The sequence below is a fragment of the Gouania willdenowi genome, chromosome 13, assembly GCF_900634775.1.
Source record: "Gouania willdenowi chromosome 13, fGouWil2.1, whole genome shotgun sequence".
Classification (NCBI taxonomy): domain Eukaryota; kingdom Metazoa; phylum Chordata; class Actinopteri; order Blenniiformes; family Gobiesocidae; genus Gouania; species Gouania willdenowi.
In genome coordinates this window covers 39200027-39215044 of record NC_041056.1, presented here as the reverse complement: position 1 = coordinate 39215044, position 15018 = coordinate 39200027, and the positions used below count along the sequence as shown (strand labels likewise).

Sequence of the window (15018 nt, the reverse complement as noted above, 5' to 3'; positions counted from 1 at the left end):
TTTTTATAGCTTTTTTTTAAAATTTTTTTTCAAAATACTTGTTTTCAGAGTTTTCACATCTTGTGCTACTTCTCAGTACAGCATGAAAATCACAGTTAGATGGATTTCTGACTGCGTTCTAACTCAGACTTTCCCCTAAACAAGCCACACTAGGAGAAAAAAGGCAAAAGTGGAACACATTTTGCAGCTGTTTGTTAATAAATATGACTGTGTGGTTTTTGCATCAGCAAATTTAACCCAGTCGTCTTTCTGGTCAGATTTAATTCTAATTTAAATTATCAAGATTTATATCGTATATCGCCATTTTGAATAAATACATTGAGATATGCATTTCGGTCTATATCGCCCAGCCCTAGAACAGATGCACAGCTGCAGTGTTTAATCAGGATAACTGTCTGTTCGGCCAGAGCCAATTCCCAACGGGGTCGCCATATTGGACAATTCAAAATGGCGGCCACCCAAAAACAGGTTTTTCTGTTACTAGCCAACCAAAAGTCACGTAATTAAAATCAAAAACACTTTTCTAAGGTGATACCTATTTGACATTAACTTTGACTGGCATGAATATTTAACATTGAACATTAATGACCAAAAATGTTTTTATTTAACCTTAATCTGGGATTATCATGCTTCTATGTTTTAAAATAAATAAATGTTCAATGTTTGATATTCACAGGTGGCCATTTTGGATTTTCCAATATGGCAATTAGGCATCATTTATAATCCCTGAGGTCCAAAACTTTAGAAAAGTATTTTTTAATTTGAATTATGTGACTTTTGGTTGGCTAGTAACAGAAAAACCTATTTTTGGGTGGCCGCCATTTTGAATTGTGCAATATGGCGACCCCGTTGAGAATTGGCCCCTGGAAGATTAGGAGATTCCGCAGGTCAAAAATTGCCAAATGTAATGCTTGTAGACAAATTTGGAACGATCACTCCTTAAAATCCCCCTAACAGACCACACCATTAGGCATGGTTTAAACTTCAAAAACAGTTTATCTTCAAATCCAGCCACTGGTGTCCACAGAGTGCAGCTGTGTTATGTAAATCCACATCAAATGTCATAGAAACGTATGATAAAAACCAAAACCGCACAGATCAACTTAATTAGTTTCTTCACCACGGCCGTTTGGTTACAATGGAATGAAAAGGCTGGACCTAAGGAGGCTTCAAAACCAAACTGCAAAACATCAAACAGGAAATCTTTCAGCCCCTGTAAACATGTGACAAGCTGCAACAAAACCAAGCTATTACATGAGGAGGAAATGATTATTCTGGAATAAATCTTCAAGGACTTTCAACAGTAACACCAAATGCTGGCCTTGTTCCTTCCACTAGCAAACATTCATTTATTTCCTTCGTATGAAGCACTTTGTAATCTGAGGACATGTGGGCATGACCTTCTGGGAACTTTGAGCAGCAAAAAAAAAAAAAAAACTTGAATCTGTAGATTGTGCACGTGGTCATTCAGGTGGAGTGCACGCCGACCCCTGGCCACTCGACCCCAAACACGAGTCATTATAAAAACAGGCTCCAGATGACATCATGGGCTCATACAATGTGATTGGTTGTTGGGCTTCATCAATTGGAATCAGTAAAAGCTAAAAATTCAAAAAAACAAATTCTGCCTTTAATTGGAAATTTAAAAAACTATAAGAGACCATGTTGAGGAAGGTGCTGATGTGTGTGTGTCAGCAGTGACATCCTCAGGTCTCATCAGGACATATCTAACATTTATCAGACCAAATGGACTCATGACTCAGCAAAACCTCTGTCAAAATGACAACCTCAGACTTCAAAATAAAAGTCAACAGACTCAATGGCTTCAGGGCGTAAAACCGAGATAAACGTGTTTTGAAAAAAATACACATGATGCCATCAATATGTGCTGCTTTGGATTTATTTTTAAAGGTTAAGATATATATCCTATATTTATTAATCAAACAATATATTGATAAAGTTACCTTTAAAAAATAAAAGGAAAGAACAGCTTTTCAACTTACTTCTTCATGTGTACTTTCGGTTCTTTCAAAATAAAAGGCCATGTCGTGTTTTACGGACCGAGGCCGTTGAGTCTGACGACTCTAACCAAGGATTTGTACAGGGTGGGTGTATTATAAACTATAAACTCTTTGTATGAAAAGCACCTTTATAAAATAAACATTGATTGATTGATAAATGTCAGAGGTTTTCCTGGTTCCTGATACCTCACTCTGAGACCTGAGGATGTCCTAAAATGTGCACCGTACTCCGGTGTGTGGTGAAAAACAGGACAGATTTGGTTTGTTTGACTCTCTTCGCTGTCTAAAGAGACGGGGTCAGAGATCAGAGGTCAGTGGTGATCACAGGTGTGACGCCATGGATGAGCAGCGTTGGTCCCAGGTCCTGAGTCAGCAGCTGCAGCTGGTGCAGGTAGGTGGTGTAGCGACGGGTGTCCGCAGGAGGCCGAGGCAGGTACAGGAAGCATACGGCGGGAGCCGGCCGGGCTTGGTCCAGGATCATTCTGTTGACCGCCAACAGGTAGTCGTCTGAGAGGCGTGTGGTGTTGCTGGGGAAGCTGTTAGCGTAGTCATCCTCGTTTTCCTCCTCCTCATCAAATCCGGGCTTCTTCCCATCAGTGCTCATTTCGGCAGACTGGTTTCTCTTGGTCCAGGCCTCTTGACGCTGCCAGTGGAGTGCCACCTGCTGGTCCCAGGATACGGAGTGGATTTGAGCTTTGATCCGTAACTCTTTGAGCAGCTGACGAAGCTTCTCCTCGGAGCCCCTGACACTCCTACCCTCCTCTACGCAGAGGAAGAGACGCAACGTGGCTTTGCGCCACGCTCGCACCATGTTAAGGATGCATGCCAGCTGCAGCAGGAACAGAGAGCAGGTGTCCACGTAGCTGCAGCTGTCCGGCCGCAGGAGGTTCACCGGCCAGACGTCAACAAACACGGCTCCCTTACCTGGAGAGGAGGACGGAGGCGAGAGGGCCACGGATCGCTCAAAGTTGTTGAAATAACGAGCAAGGACAACATTTTTCAGCATCTTCATAGCATCTGCGATAATGGCCACATACTCCTGAGGGCTGAGAACCTTTCCGTCAGCAAAGCCCTTGCAAACCTGCATGTCCAGGGACCCGCGCAACGAAGGGAAATGGAAAAGAGGAGGTTCCTCCAGCTCTGGAGAAAGTCCTGAAAGATCTGCTGACTGGCCAGTGGAGAGTGAAGGGAGAACCAGTTTGTCCTGTGGAGGGCAATCGTCATAGAAACCCAAGACCAGGGTGTTGGGACGCATCCCACCTGGAAAGATAAATGGCCATTACAGACTGGCTGACTGCTGCAATAAACCAGAACACAACATTTAGAGTTTATAGTCTTTAAAAACGAGAGCTAGCTGTAAAGTTGGCTTTTTAATAAAGTTTATAGGGTCATTCCATGACATTTCAACATATAACCCACGCACTTCCGTCTAAAAAAATTCACAAAAATTCAGAATTTTTTTAACAATTTTTCTGTGATTATTCAATAGGCAAACTGTATAGTTTTAATTTGATAGGATGAATACATTGAGATATGGCCAATTTAGTGTGGATGGTAAGTGTGGATTTTTGTGCGTCCTTATTTTTCTTCTACCCTAAGAAGAGAAAATGTAGAACATGAGAAATGTATTCATATTAAATGTTACATTTAAAAAAAAAAATAAAATAAATTTCAGATGCAATGGTTTTATATATTTTTTTATGTTACTAGTAAAAAACTAACAAACAATAAATGATTATAAGGTACAGAGGCATACAATTTGGATTGGACAATCTTTATTGTCCCCGAGGGGCAGTTTGGTTTGCAGCAGAGGTCCATGCAGGCAATACATTCATAAAAACAGCACAATGACATAGATACATATAAACAAAAACTACCATGGATGGATATCATCATGATGGACGTAAGTGATGAGTACATCCTATAAGTGTACAGGAAACGGTGCCTACAGCTTATTTAGAAACCCAACAGCTGATAGAATCTAACAGATACCTGAGGTAGTTTGTTCCAACAGTCTAAACTCTGCATGCAGGGGGTGCTGAGGGTCTTCCAAGATGACCTTTGCCTTCCGATAGGGCTGGGCAAAAAACCGACTTAATCGATTAATCGAATTTTATTTTGCAAATTCAAGTTTATTTTTTTATTTAATTGTTTTTTTTCTTTCCCAGCACAGTTTTTTCTGACTTTTCCGCGTTCCGATGTGAGCCCGCCCCCTCTTTGTTTACATGTGTTTACCCTTTGAGTAGGCTATGTGTGTGCCACAGGCATGTTTAATATTTTATTCACACTATGCTGAGATGCTAAGTGAAGAGTTTATTACGTTTTTAATTCTAACGTTATATGTTATAAAATATGTAGTTATCTGATTTCTTAATCAGAAAATTGAAGCTACTGTGAAGTTGCTGTTTCACTTTTGCTTAAACCTGGGTTAAAGTTTGAAATTGTTGAATGACAGAGGCTCATTTAGTTTCTATTTTGGGATTGTTCTATACATTTTAACTATTGAGGACAATCACAGCAATACAGTTGCATTTTTGACAAAATATCTGATGTATGCAGTCATTTCTAAGTGCATTAAAAAAAAAAAAAAAAAAAAAAAAAATCAAAAATCAAATCGAAACTTGAATTTTTAAAATATGACTGAGATCATTCAGGTCAATGCAAACAATCTTTCGGCAAAGTTTAACAATATCACCCAGCATATTTTTGTTAGTGATGCTGAGGTTACCGAACCAACAGATCATCGCAAAAGTCAAAACAGACTCAATAAAAGATGAATAAAACATTTTCAGAAGAAATTTATCAACATTAAAACTCCTCAGTTTTCCTCAAGAACAGCAGCCTCTGATTGGCCTTTTTGCAGATGGCGTCAGTGTTGGTATCAAAGGTCAGTTTTTCATCAAACCTAAATATTAATACTGACTCACTGTCTCTACAGCGGAGCCGTTAATAAACGTAGGTGCTTTGACAGGTGGATTTTTGCAAAAGTCGATCAGCATCTCTTTTGTTTTACATACATTGAGATGCAGCAAAGACACCATTTTAAAAAAATGTCCAGAACAGAACCGTGGCCCACCTGCAGGAGGCTGACTATAACAGACTCATCAGCAAATTTAACAATGAACCTGGACTGGAACTCACTCTGACAGTCATTGTCATGTGTAGAGCATGAATAACATTGGTGACAAAACACGTCCCTGTGGTTAACCTGTTGAACACATCGATGCTTCAGAGAAAGTGTCATTTACACGTGTTCTTTGTGACCTCGTTGTAAAAAAAATGACAAGCCAACGTATCGTGAAACGAGCAAGAATGTGGGGCTGCATACAATTAAAAGCTGATGAAAAATCAACAAAGCACAAACGAGCATGCGTTTTCAGGACAACAAGATCCAGGAATGTCATAGTGGCATCGTCCACCCTCTTCCTTGCTTGGTAAGCGAATTGGAGTGGGTCATGTAAAGGATTTTCAAAATTTGCGAAATAACCCAAAGTTGCAGTCCAAAATAAAAATGAAGAAGGAGCATAAAGAAAAATAGTTTTATATGCCAAGAAAGAGTAACCTTTATACTACCAATTAAAACAGAGATCAGATATGTTCTTACACTCCACATGCAGTTATGGGCCAAAAAATATGATTCTTTTTTTTTTTTAATTCAAGAGACTGTCACCCAAGAACCAATGCATTAATGACTAATCATTAGTGATGTGAACAGTCTACGTAACTCAAAGCTGATCAAATTACAGGGAGCTGATGTATATGCTATATATATATATATAGTTGTTTACTGAAGGTCCAAACATGTTCCAGACCCAAACCCCGACAGACTTTTTTCCAGTTTTGAGGAACTGGCATGTCCACCAGATATGATGTATAGCAGATATGTCTATATATTTTGAGAGAGTAGGTGGAGCTAAAATACTATACCAAATTTCAGTTTTCCATGTGTTGTAGTTGCTGAGATATTAGAAGCTGAAAATGGAAAAACATCTACCCCCCTCACTACATTGTCCATATCTCAAAAAGTATTCATCCAATCAAACTAAGAATTTACAGTGTGCCTATTGAATAATCACGGAAAAACTGGAAAACAATTTCAGAATTTATTGAGACCGAAGTGCGTGGGACGTCCGGAAAATTTGTTGAAATGACACAGAATGACCCTGTAATGATTCTACTGGTAATAAGTTACTGACCTAGACCCGAGATGAAGAGGAGGTGTTGAACTCCGTGACGAACAGAATCAGCCAATGTCAGATTAACAAAGGCTTTGATGTTCAAATGGTCCACAAGAGGATATACCAGGAGTCATACTGGACTGCAGTGGGTCTGATGGTAAAGTATCTGGAACACAACGGTTTACAAATTAAACAGAGAGCGTTAAGATTTTTTCACACAGCATAAATTAACTAATACTAGTTTGAAAGCATCTGGATTCAAAGAGTAGCATGAACATGGGCTGAGAGAAAACATTATAAACAACTGACTGGAAACAGATAGTGGAAAAAACCCTGTTTGAGAAACATTTGCTTTAAAGATGTTCCCTGTATGTTCAGCACTGGGAAAAAAAAACCCTGTCTTCAAACTGAAAAAGCCTCAGAAGAGCTATTATTGGTTTATTGGTTAACCCAGACATGGGCATTTTTTATCACAGTGGGGACCACAATAGTATTGTCTGATCTGAGGGATTATCAACATTCATGTCAGCATTTAGAATGATCAACCTGAGCATTAACACAGGGAAGAACAAATGGTTTAATATGTTCTTTGAATAACTACCTTCGCCAAGCGCGTAGCGTAGCGCAGAGCGGTAAGGTTATGTTTTACCCTCCGTTTGTCCGTCTGTCAGTTAACAAGATACAGTAACTTGAAAAGTTATGAACGGATTTAGATGAAATTTTCAGGACAATTGATAAATGGGACAAAGAACCGGTAATTCAATTTTTGTGATGTTCTGGTTACCAAAAGAAAATATGTAGATATATATATATATATCCAATTAAATTTTCCCATCCACACTGTGGAACTTCTTGTTGATGATGTCATCAGAGCACTGATGTCATCATCAACAGTGATGCCATCTATGGATGTTCTATTGGAACATAGAAGATGTTTTAATTCAACACCGTTAAGATGGCCAAGTTTGTAAATATACTCAAGTTGTTTGTTTTACTTTTGAAATAAAAAAAAGAACAAAAATAAAACTGGCCCTCACAGAGCATGATTTGTAACAAGGTTGCAATATATTAATAACTATTTGACAATTGATAATATTATTGTTATTTCAAATGCTAAAGGTATGTTTTGATGATCAATGAATCTAATAGTGTGTATAAAATCAACGTAGGACTACAACATGAAATGAGCTGTTTGGCAGAGGTCTGCGCTCTCTGAGTGCTTTTCTAATTTTGTTTGTTTTTTCGTCATTCTGTGTATATTTGTTGTTGCGTTGCATGTAATGAGTTATTTTGTGCATTTATGTTGTCATGTATTTTTCTGTATAATATATGTTTTAGAATAATTTTGCAGATTTCTGTTGTCATTTTTGTTTATTTTTGTAGCAGTGTTTTGTGTTTTTATGTATTCTTTTTTGTTTTTCTTGTCTTTTTGTCACTTTTCTGTCTCTGTATAATGTATGTTTAATGGAACAATTTTGAGTTTCTTTGATGTGATTTTGTTCATTTTTGTTGCAGTTCTTTGTGTCCATCCATCATCCATCTTCTCCCGCTTAGCCGTTTCTGGGTCGCAGGGGCAGCATCCTCAGTAGGGAGGCCCAGACTTCCCTCTCCCCGGCCACTTCCTCCAGCTCTTCCGGGGGGACCCCGAGACGTTCCCAGGCCAGCCGAGAGACATAGTCTCTCCAGCGTGTCCTGGGTCTTCCCCGGGGCCTCCTTCCGGAGGGACGTGCCCTGAACGCCTCACTAGGGAGGCGTTCAGGGGGCATCCTAATTAGGTGCCCGAGCCACCTCATCTGGCTCTTCTCGATGCGGAGGAGCAGCGACTCTACTTTGAGCCCCTCCCGAATGACTGAGCTTCTCACCCTATCTCTAAGGGAGAGCCCAGCCACCCTACGGAGGAAACTCATTTCGGCCGCTTGTACCCGTGATCCTGTTCTTTCGGTCATGACCCAAAGTTCGTGACCATAGGTAAGGGTTGGAACGTAGACCGACCTGTAAATAGAGAGCTTCGCTTTTTGGCTCAGCTCCCTTTTCACAATGACGGACCAGTGCAGACTCCGTCTCCAAAGACTCTTTGTGTCTTTGGAGTAATATATAATGTTTTTCTCATCTTCTGTGTATTTTTGTTGCCATTTTGTGTTTTTGGTGTCACATTTGTGTATTTTCATTATGTTGTTGTGTGTATTTCAGAATCAGAATCAGAATCAGAATCAGGAGAGCTTTATTGACCAGGTACAGTTTAGAACAATACGAGGAATTTGACTTGGTAGTTGCAGTGAAAAAAGACATCAACACACTGGAGCAGCCATTTGCAGCATGTTGTGTGATTTTTCTGTCTTTTTGTCTATTTCAGTTGTCCTTTTTTGTATTTTTCAGTAAGTTTGTATGTTTTTGGGAGTAATTTTGTGTATTTTTGCTGTTGTGTTGATTACTTTTGCTGCTGTTTTGTACATTTACTTTGCCACATTAAACTACACCTCCAGTTGCCCGTGTCTGGGTTACCCATCCTGCCCAACTGAAGCTCAGTATGAAAGAAAATCATTTGAAGACAAATACTAACTGAGACATTATGTTTAAAATAAAAAGCAACATGACAGCAGAGCCAGGAAAAAAAAAAACACATTAATATGCTGCTAAAGAAGAAAAAACAAAAAATGGTAAATGACTGAATCAAAGAAAACTATAAATGAGCTTAAATTGTGTTTATTGTCTCCATCATTGAGTGCCAACATAATGTGTAATATGAATAAAGAATATTATGATTGTATTGTTCACAAAGCACAAACTTAAATTTAACTAAGCTACTGTATATTCACTCTTTTCAAGTTTTTTGTAAAGCCAATGTGTTTTCGTGTATTAAAATAAAAAAAAAAAGCAGAACATTCCAGAGAAATGGAAACTGTGCAAAATAGTTAGAATATCTTTGACATGAAAATAAACAAAGCAACTGATGAAGCTGATGAATTTAGTTCGAAAGTCTTTCTACACAGCAGTTGATAAGTTGGGTCAGACGATGCTGTTTGTAGCAGCGCTTCTAGCCCCGCCCACAACCTCTAACAGAGAGAGTGGCCGACTGTCCACTACAATCATTTATCCACTGACTTTGTTCATTTGTCACTCATGGATTTATTCAAGTTAGATCTGAACCCTGTCATGTAACAGATTTTAAACCAATACAAAGCTGTGAAGCAGCATGTTGACCCATAGTAACGTCTGATTATGTTCATATGTATATCGGTAGCTTATATTATAATTACAACTTGTATATGGGTAATATTACTGTATGCAGGTATATAGATATATGTATAGGTGTATATATGTGTATATATATGTATGAGTGCATATATGTATTAATACATAAGTAGCCGATAGATAAATTGGTTATACTGGTTATAGGAGGAGTAGGATTAAATAAGTCAGACTTCTTCCTATTCCTTTTTTGAACGTGTAAATGTTTAATTGAAATCTTTTTACTTTGTGTTTTTGACTTGTTTTGTGATATTTATTTTATTTTATTTGTATTGTTTTTACATGTTCAAAAAAATAAACAAACAAATAAAAAAATCTAATCAAAATCTTGAGTGCAGATTGGCAACACTGGAGCATGTTGCAGCTAGCACTGTCTGAGTGTCTGTGCGAGCTGCTACATGTTTAGCATTGAGGTGGTGTTGGGGACTACAAAGCTCAGGTGATCGATAAACTCTTTCTTGCACAATTTTCACATAACTGGGCTTTTATTTTCCATCTGGTGTTTTAAATGAAACTGAAATGAATGTCCACGAAGCACAGGAAGGACTTCTCTTCAGGTTCTCCTGTCTCTTGTGTTGTAACCGGTGCATCAGTATTATGACCAGGAACTCATGAAATGAGAAAGGATTCTGTGCTCTTTGGAGTGCGAAAAAAAGCCATTAAATGCATAATTTTTCTGTAATTGATGAATTGCTATTAATGCATTAAAGTCCCAGTCCTAATTAAAACATATTCTTGGCATGTTTGTAAATGAAGCTAAGGGTTCTCATTTCTCAAAGGTACTCATTTTCTCATCACATGGATGAAATAACTCCTTCACATTTCATGTGAGTGGGAGGTCTCGTCAGTTGAGGGATGGGCTCCTGGTGTCTAATGAACATATCATTGGCTCTTTTCTTATCACTGTGGAGCACTCTGAGGATTGGATTTCTCCAGACTTCATTCAGGGTCAATCAATCGTCCACTTCTTTCAAAACAAACCCTGCCAGAACAAAAACGTTGAGAGACAAAGAAAATAACAGCCACTAAGCTTGTTTTCTTTAAAATCTGTATCCGTGCACTCGATTATTTTCCTTCAAATGAAACAGCCTCAAAGGGAGTTTAGGTCACAAAGAAAGGCCTCCCATTCTAACAAGGTGCATCAAATGCTCCAGAATAAACCCTGGTTATGTTGCAGAAATAGAGGCCATTTTTTCCTGGGCAACCTTTCAAGTTAATTAAAGGAACCATGTTACGCTAAATCAACTTTTCTGTGCTTTAAACATCATAAAGTGCTGTTAGGGCTTCATATACATACAAGTGTTTTTTTCATTGATTTCCTCAATAGTTAGTCAGAGGGTGATTTGCTCCTTTTTTACTGCAGGGTGAGCCCAAACACCTCGCTCCAATTTGATGAGGCGTTCCCACTTTGATGATGAATTTGACGTGGCACTGAGCTGGAGAAGCCACGCCTCCAGGAAGCTCTCTGCTGTGATTGACATGTAACCAGACACGCCCACAAAGGTGAGCATTTCAGCATCCTTCGCACAGTGCTATGTACAGTATGTATTTTCTACAGACTGCATGTACAGGCAAACGCCCCGCCCCCACGCTCTGTCTCATGTTTATAAAGCTGCATGAGCTTGGCTACAGAGTGGGTGGGAGGAGGGCGGGCCGTCCTCTGGCCCTACGTCACTGTGCGGGGAGGAGAAAGTCAGTGTCCAGTCTATAGACACGCCCACTCATGAATATGCGCAAGCAAGCCGCAAATCAGCCTGTTTGTGTAGAGTTCCTTAGAAAGTGAGATTTAGAGGCTAAAGTTCTGGAAAACAGACGAGTTTGTGAAAATAAACCTCAAATACTTTGTTTTTGGGGTTTTTAGAACAAATGAAGATGGGTGAAAAATAGTATGACATGGGACCTTTAAAGGTACAGTCCGCAACTCTCAGATCCCCCTCTCCCCGCTGCTCTCTTGTCCCGCCTCCAAACGTTCCAAAGTCCCTCCCTCAAAGGAGCTAACAAGCTAACGTTAGTCCGACAGCAACATCACAGTACTAAACCATGCTCTGTTAAAAGCATATTACTGCAGCGCTTCTCTCTCTCTCTATGTGCACAAACCTCAGCAGCAGCAACAACAACACAGTGTCACTTACAGCAACCCACATGGAGACTGCTGCGCACACACACACAAACAACACATGCACTACAGAGTTCTAGTGTAACAATTACAAATCAACCATAATGTAAATCAAGCAGCATTAATTACCTTTCAAGCAGAAAAGTCACCAATTCCATCTTCTACTCCTCCAGACCATACACTGTAAAAAAAAGGACGGCGCACTAACTCCGGGAAAGGGGCGGGGCCTGTGAGCAACAGCTGTCAGACAGTCCATCAAACACACTCCTGGCTCTAATTGGCTCTTTTTGCTCGGTCGCAGTGCATTCTGGCAATCTGCCAAAGGCTGCAGGAGCAGCAGGGGGCGGGGCTCAATGAGTCTGTTTTTTTCACACAAACTACTAGTTTCATGTAAAGCTGTCCTTACATAGTGACAGCTTTAGCAAATATGACAAAAAGTGACCCTTATAAGAGTTGCAGACTGCACCTTTAAAAGAGCTGGCAGTGATTCTGCTCAGTCTGAAAGAAAACCAGTCTGCAGGTAATAACTAATCGTGGAAAAGTTTCAAAATTGCCAAAACACTTTGCTTTGAAAATGTTAATGACACTATAATCACAGATATAAAAAACCCCACTATTTGAGTTTTGTCATCAAACATGACAATTATGTTAAATCACCAAAAAACTTCATCCCATCCACTGCCCATTTACGCTGCTCATAATTGATAGTTTTTTTTTTCTCATAGTGAGTAGATTTAAAAGAGAAATGATGCGTGAATAAAACTCATCTAAACTGATGATCTGATTCTAAGGATATAGAATAATTAAATGAAGTGGCTGAGCTTTAATAGTAAAATAAATTAAAAAAAAAAAAACTTACCGAGATCCCCGAGCTGGACGTGTCCGAGAACGTAGAGGCCGCTCTTCTTGATGTCGTTGATGAACGTGATGAGACCGACACAGCTTCTAGGGTTGCAAACCATCAGCAGGATCTGTGGCCTCCAGAACTTCACGTGGTCTTTCCTCACGTCCAACATCAACAGGTACTTACGCACCTGAAGCGCACAGAATTCCAAAAGTATCAGAATCACATTTCATTTTAATGTCATTATGCTTACGTTACCGTACACAACACAATTCAGAAATAAAGAAGTCTCAGTGTCCAGCAAAAAATATAAACAATACTTTTCAAACATGAATATTAACATGCGCATCCTGTCAATGACGCGCTGGTGACGACATATTCCAAGATGGCTGCTCAGACTCGAACTGCGACTTTTTGTTTAATAAGAGCCTTAGAAGATATGGATTTAATGAAAAGAGTGAATGGACGGAAGCATAAACATGCAGACATACACACAAACATATCACACACACATTGACATCGGCAAACGGAGCAGGCTTCATTGGTGGACATAAAGCCCTGCACCAGGACACCGAGCTTCACTAATGACTCGCGGGTCGTCCAAAAGTTCTCCTTTCACTCAACGTACTGTAGATGGAGATAGAACCGCTGGCTCTGATTGGCCAAAGTAAGTTTTCTATCTCCTTCTCAGTGGACGAAAGTGAAACATTATGTTATTGTCCAGCTGCTGCTTCAAAGCTATAATCAAAATAAAAGTGAAAACAGTTCTTATTATGTGGTCTTCTATGTTGTAGCTGTAAAGAAACATTTGTTGTGTGTTTTTTCCCGATAGACGTGAAAACGTCACGTTTTCCCCCTATCCAATAAGAACCCTTCCCAAACCCCCAGACTTAAAGCGGAACTGAATAAAGCCGAATAAACCGCCTTCTACTCTTAAACATGTTCATAAATGATTCCTTACTCCTTTAGGACCGAAAGAATATCTGTAATATTACCTGAATATCTGTAAAAGTCATGTTTTTCTATTAGCTCTGTCTGCTAGCATAGCATCTCTTCTTCACTGCAAGAATCTGCATGCCAACCAACCACTGGGTTACCAGCGCCCTCTGCTGGTCCAAACAAATATCTGACATAATCAGTTGCACTTTTAAAAAGAAAAATAACTATTATGCAGTTTTGTATTGTTTACTATAGAACCAGAATTTAAATTAATAGGATTCTTTTTCATTTGAATTATTCCTTTATTTATTTCATTCAAGATTTATTTTTAGTTAAACTGCATTGTTTTGAATAGTTTATCAAGGGATTCTTTTGACAATTAAAAATAAAAGGAAAATAGTATATAATAATATTTGAAATTTTATCCAGTAAAAGAAGCCTACACTGCATGCAGAGTTTTTGAAACCTAGATCAAATCACATTTCTAATAAAGCAAACACTTTGGCGACAATAAACTTTGTAAAATACATTTACCACAAAGTTATGTTCTAGCATGACCTATCAAAGTTATAAACCATCGACTGTAGTTTGAATTTGTCTGCACAAGTGGATTTAAGAGTTGGGGGTAAAGCCGTCTGAATCCCTGAAGGTGCAGCTTTAAAAACCTGCTTGGCATAGCCATTTAGTTTGACTCTGTGTAGCCTTATGAGCTATTTGTTCTTACTTTTCCATCTCCACCACCTCTGAAAACACTGCTTTGTTGCAGTTTGTTGACATATTTCATTATTTAACATTCCAAGTTAGTACAGCTGGATTTGATAAAGGTTTATTGGTTTAACTTAGATACTCTCAAGCCTGACTTCCTCACTGTGTCAATCCTCCTGCAATCCATAAGGACTTAACAAAGGTCCAAAGCAACTGTGAGGCACACTTTTATTACAGCTAAGTCTGGCTATAATAAACCAACAGTCCTTGGACTTTGAAAGCCAGAGACTAATATTGCACACTACCTATCCTTTTATGTATGCAGGGGTCGTTGTTTGATAAGTGCAGAGGACTCTCTTAGTGGAAACAAATTACATCTGTAATCAACATCTAATTAGGAAACAAAGCTGAGGAGAAGAGCAACAGCTGCACATTCCTGTGAATTGACAGAATAGTGTGAACGAACACAGTTTCTACTGCAGATGTGTGTATGTGCGTGTTATCATGCAGAAATATTGAGTGTGTAAAAGCCTGGCCATAATGAGCACAACTGTAGGATTGTAGAGGTGTGCTGATGAGGTGGCATTGAGGTACCATTAGGCCAATGTAACCAAGTGGAACCAAACATTAGAGCTAATCCTACGTTGGAGAAAGACTGATTAACACTCACTCTAAACACCCATTTGAATTCATGACCATTAACTGTGCGATGGCGTGTTAATGCTTCAGCCCACACCGTCACTTCTCCTCTTTAAGAGACGGTGAGTTGAAAGGAGCAGCCAATACTTCCTATTGCTGAGAGGTAAGCTAAAGTAATGACCCTGCTGGAGAAGAAGTCATCTCTAACATCAGCATGATGAAGGTAGAGTTAGAGCAGGTTGACGTTCAAACTTAAAAAAATCCAACATCAACGATCCAAGATAATGACATAGTCCAACATATTGGTCCCACTTTTGTCCATCAAGT

The 15018-nt window shown here is 39.2% G+C and overlaps 1 protein-coding gene across 1 annotated transcript in view; it reads right to left on the bottom strand.

Moving 5' to 3' along the window:
• Nucleotides 1–242: 242 nt before the first annotated feature.
• The window catches only part of LOC114474184 (solute carrier family 12 member 9), a 123094-nt gene continuing 108318 nt past the window's right edge, over nucleotides 243–15018 (bottom strand). The window contains 4 exon segments of the mRNA XM_028464288.1: nucleotides 243–3281; nucleotides 6218–6314; nucleotides 6316–6365; nucleotides 12424–12598. Of these exon segments, the coding sequence (XP_028320089.1) occupies nucleotides 2326–3281; nucleotides 6218–6314; nucleotides 6316–6365; nucleotides 12424–12598 (1278 nt within the window). The 3' untranslated portion in view covers nucleotides 243–2325.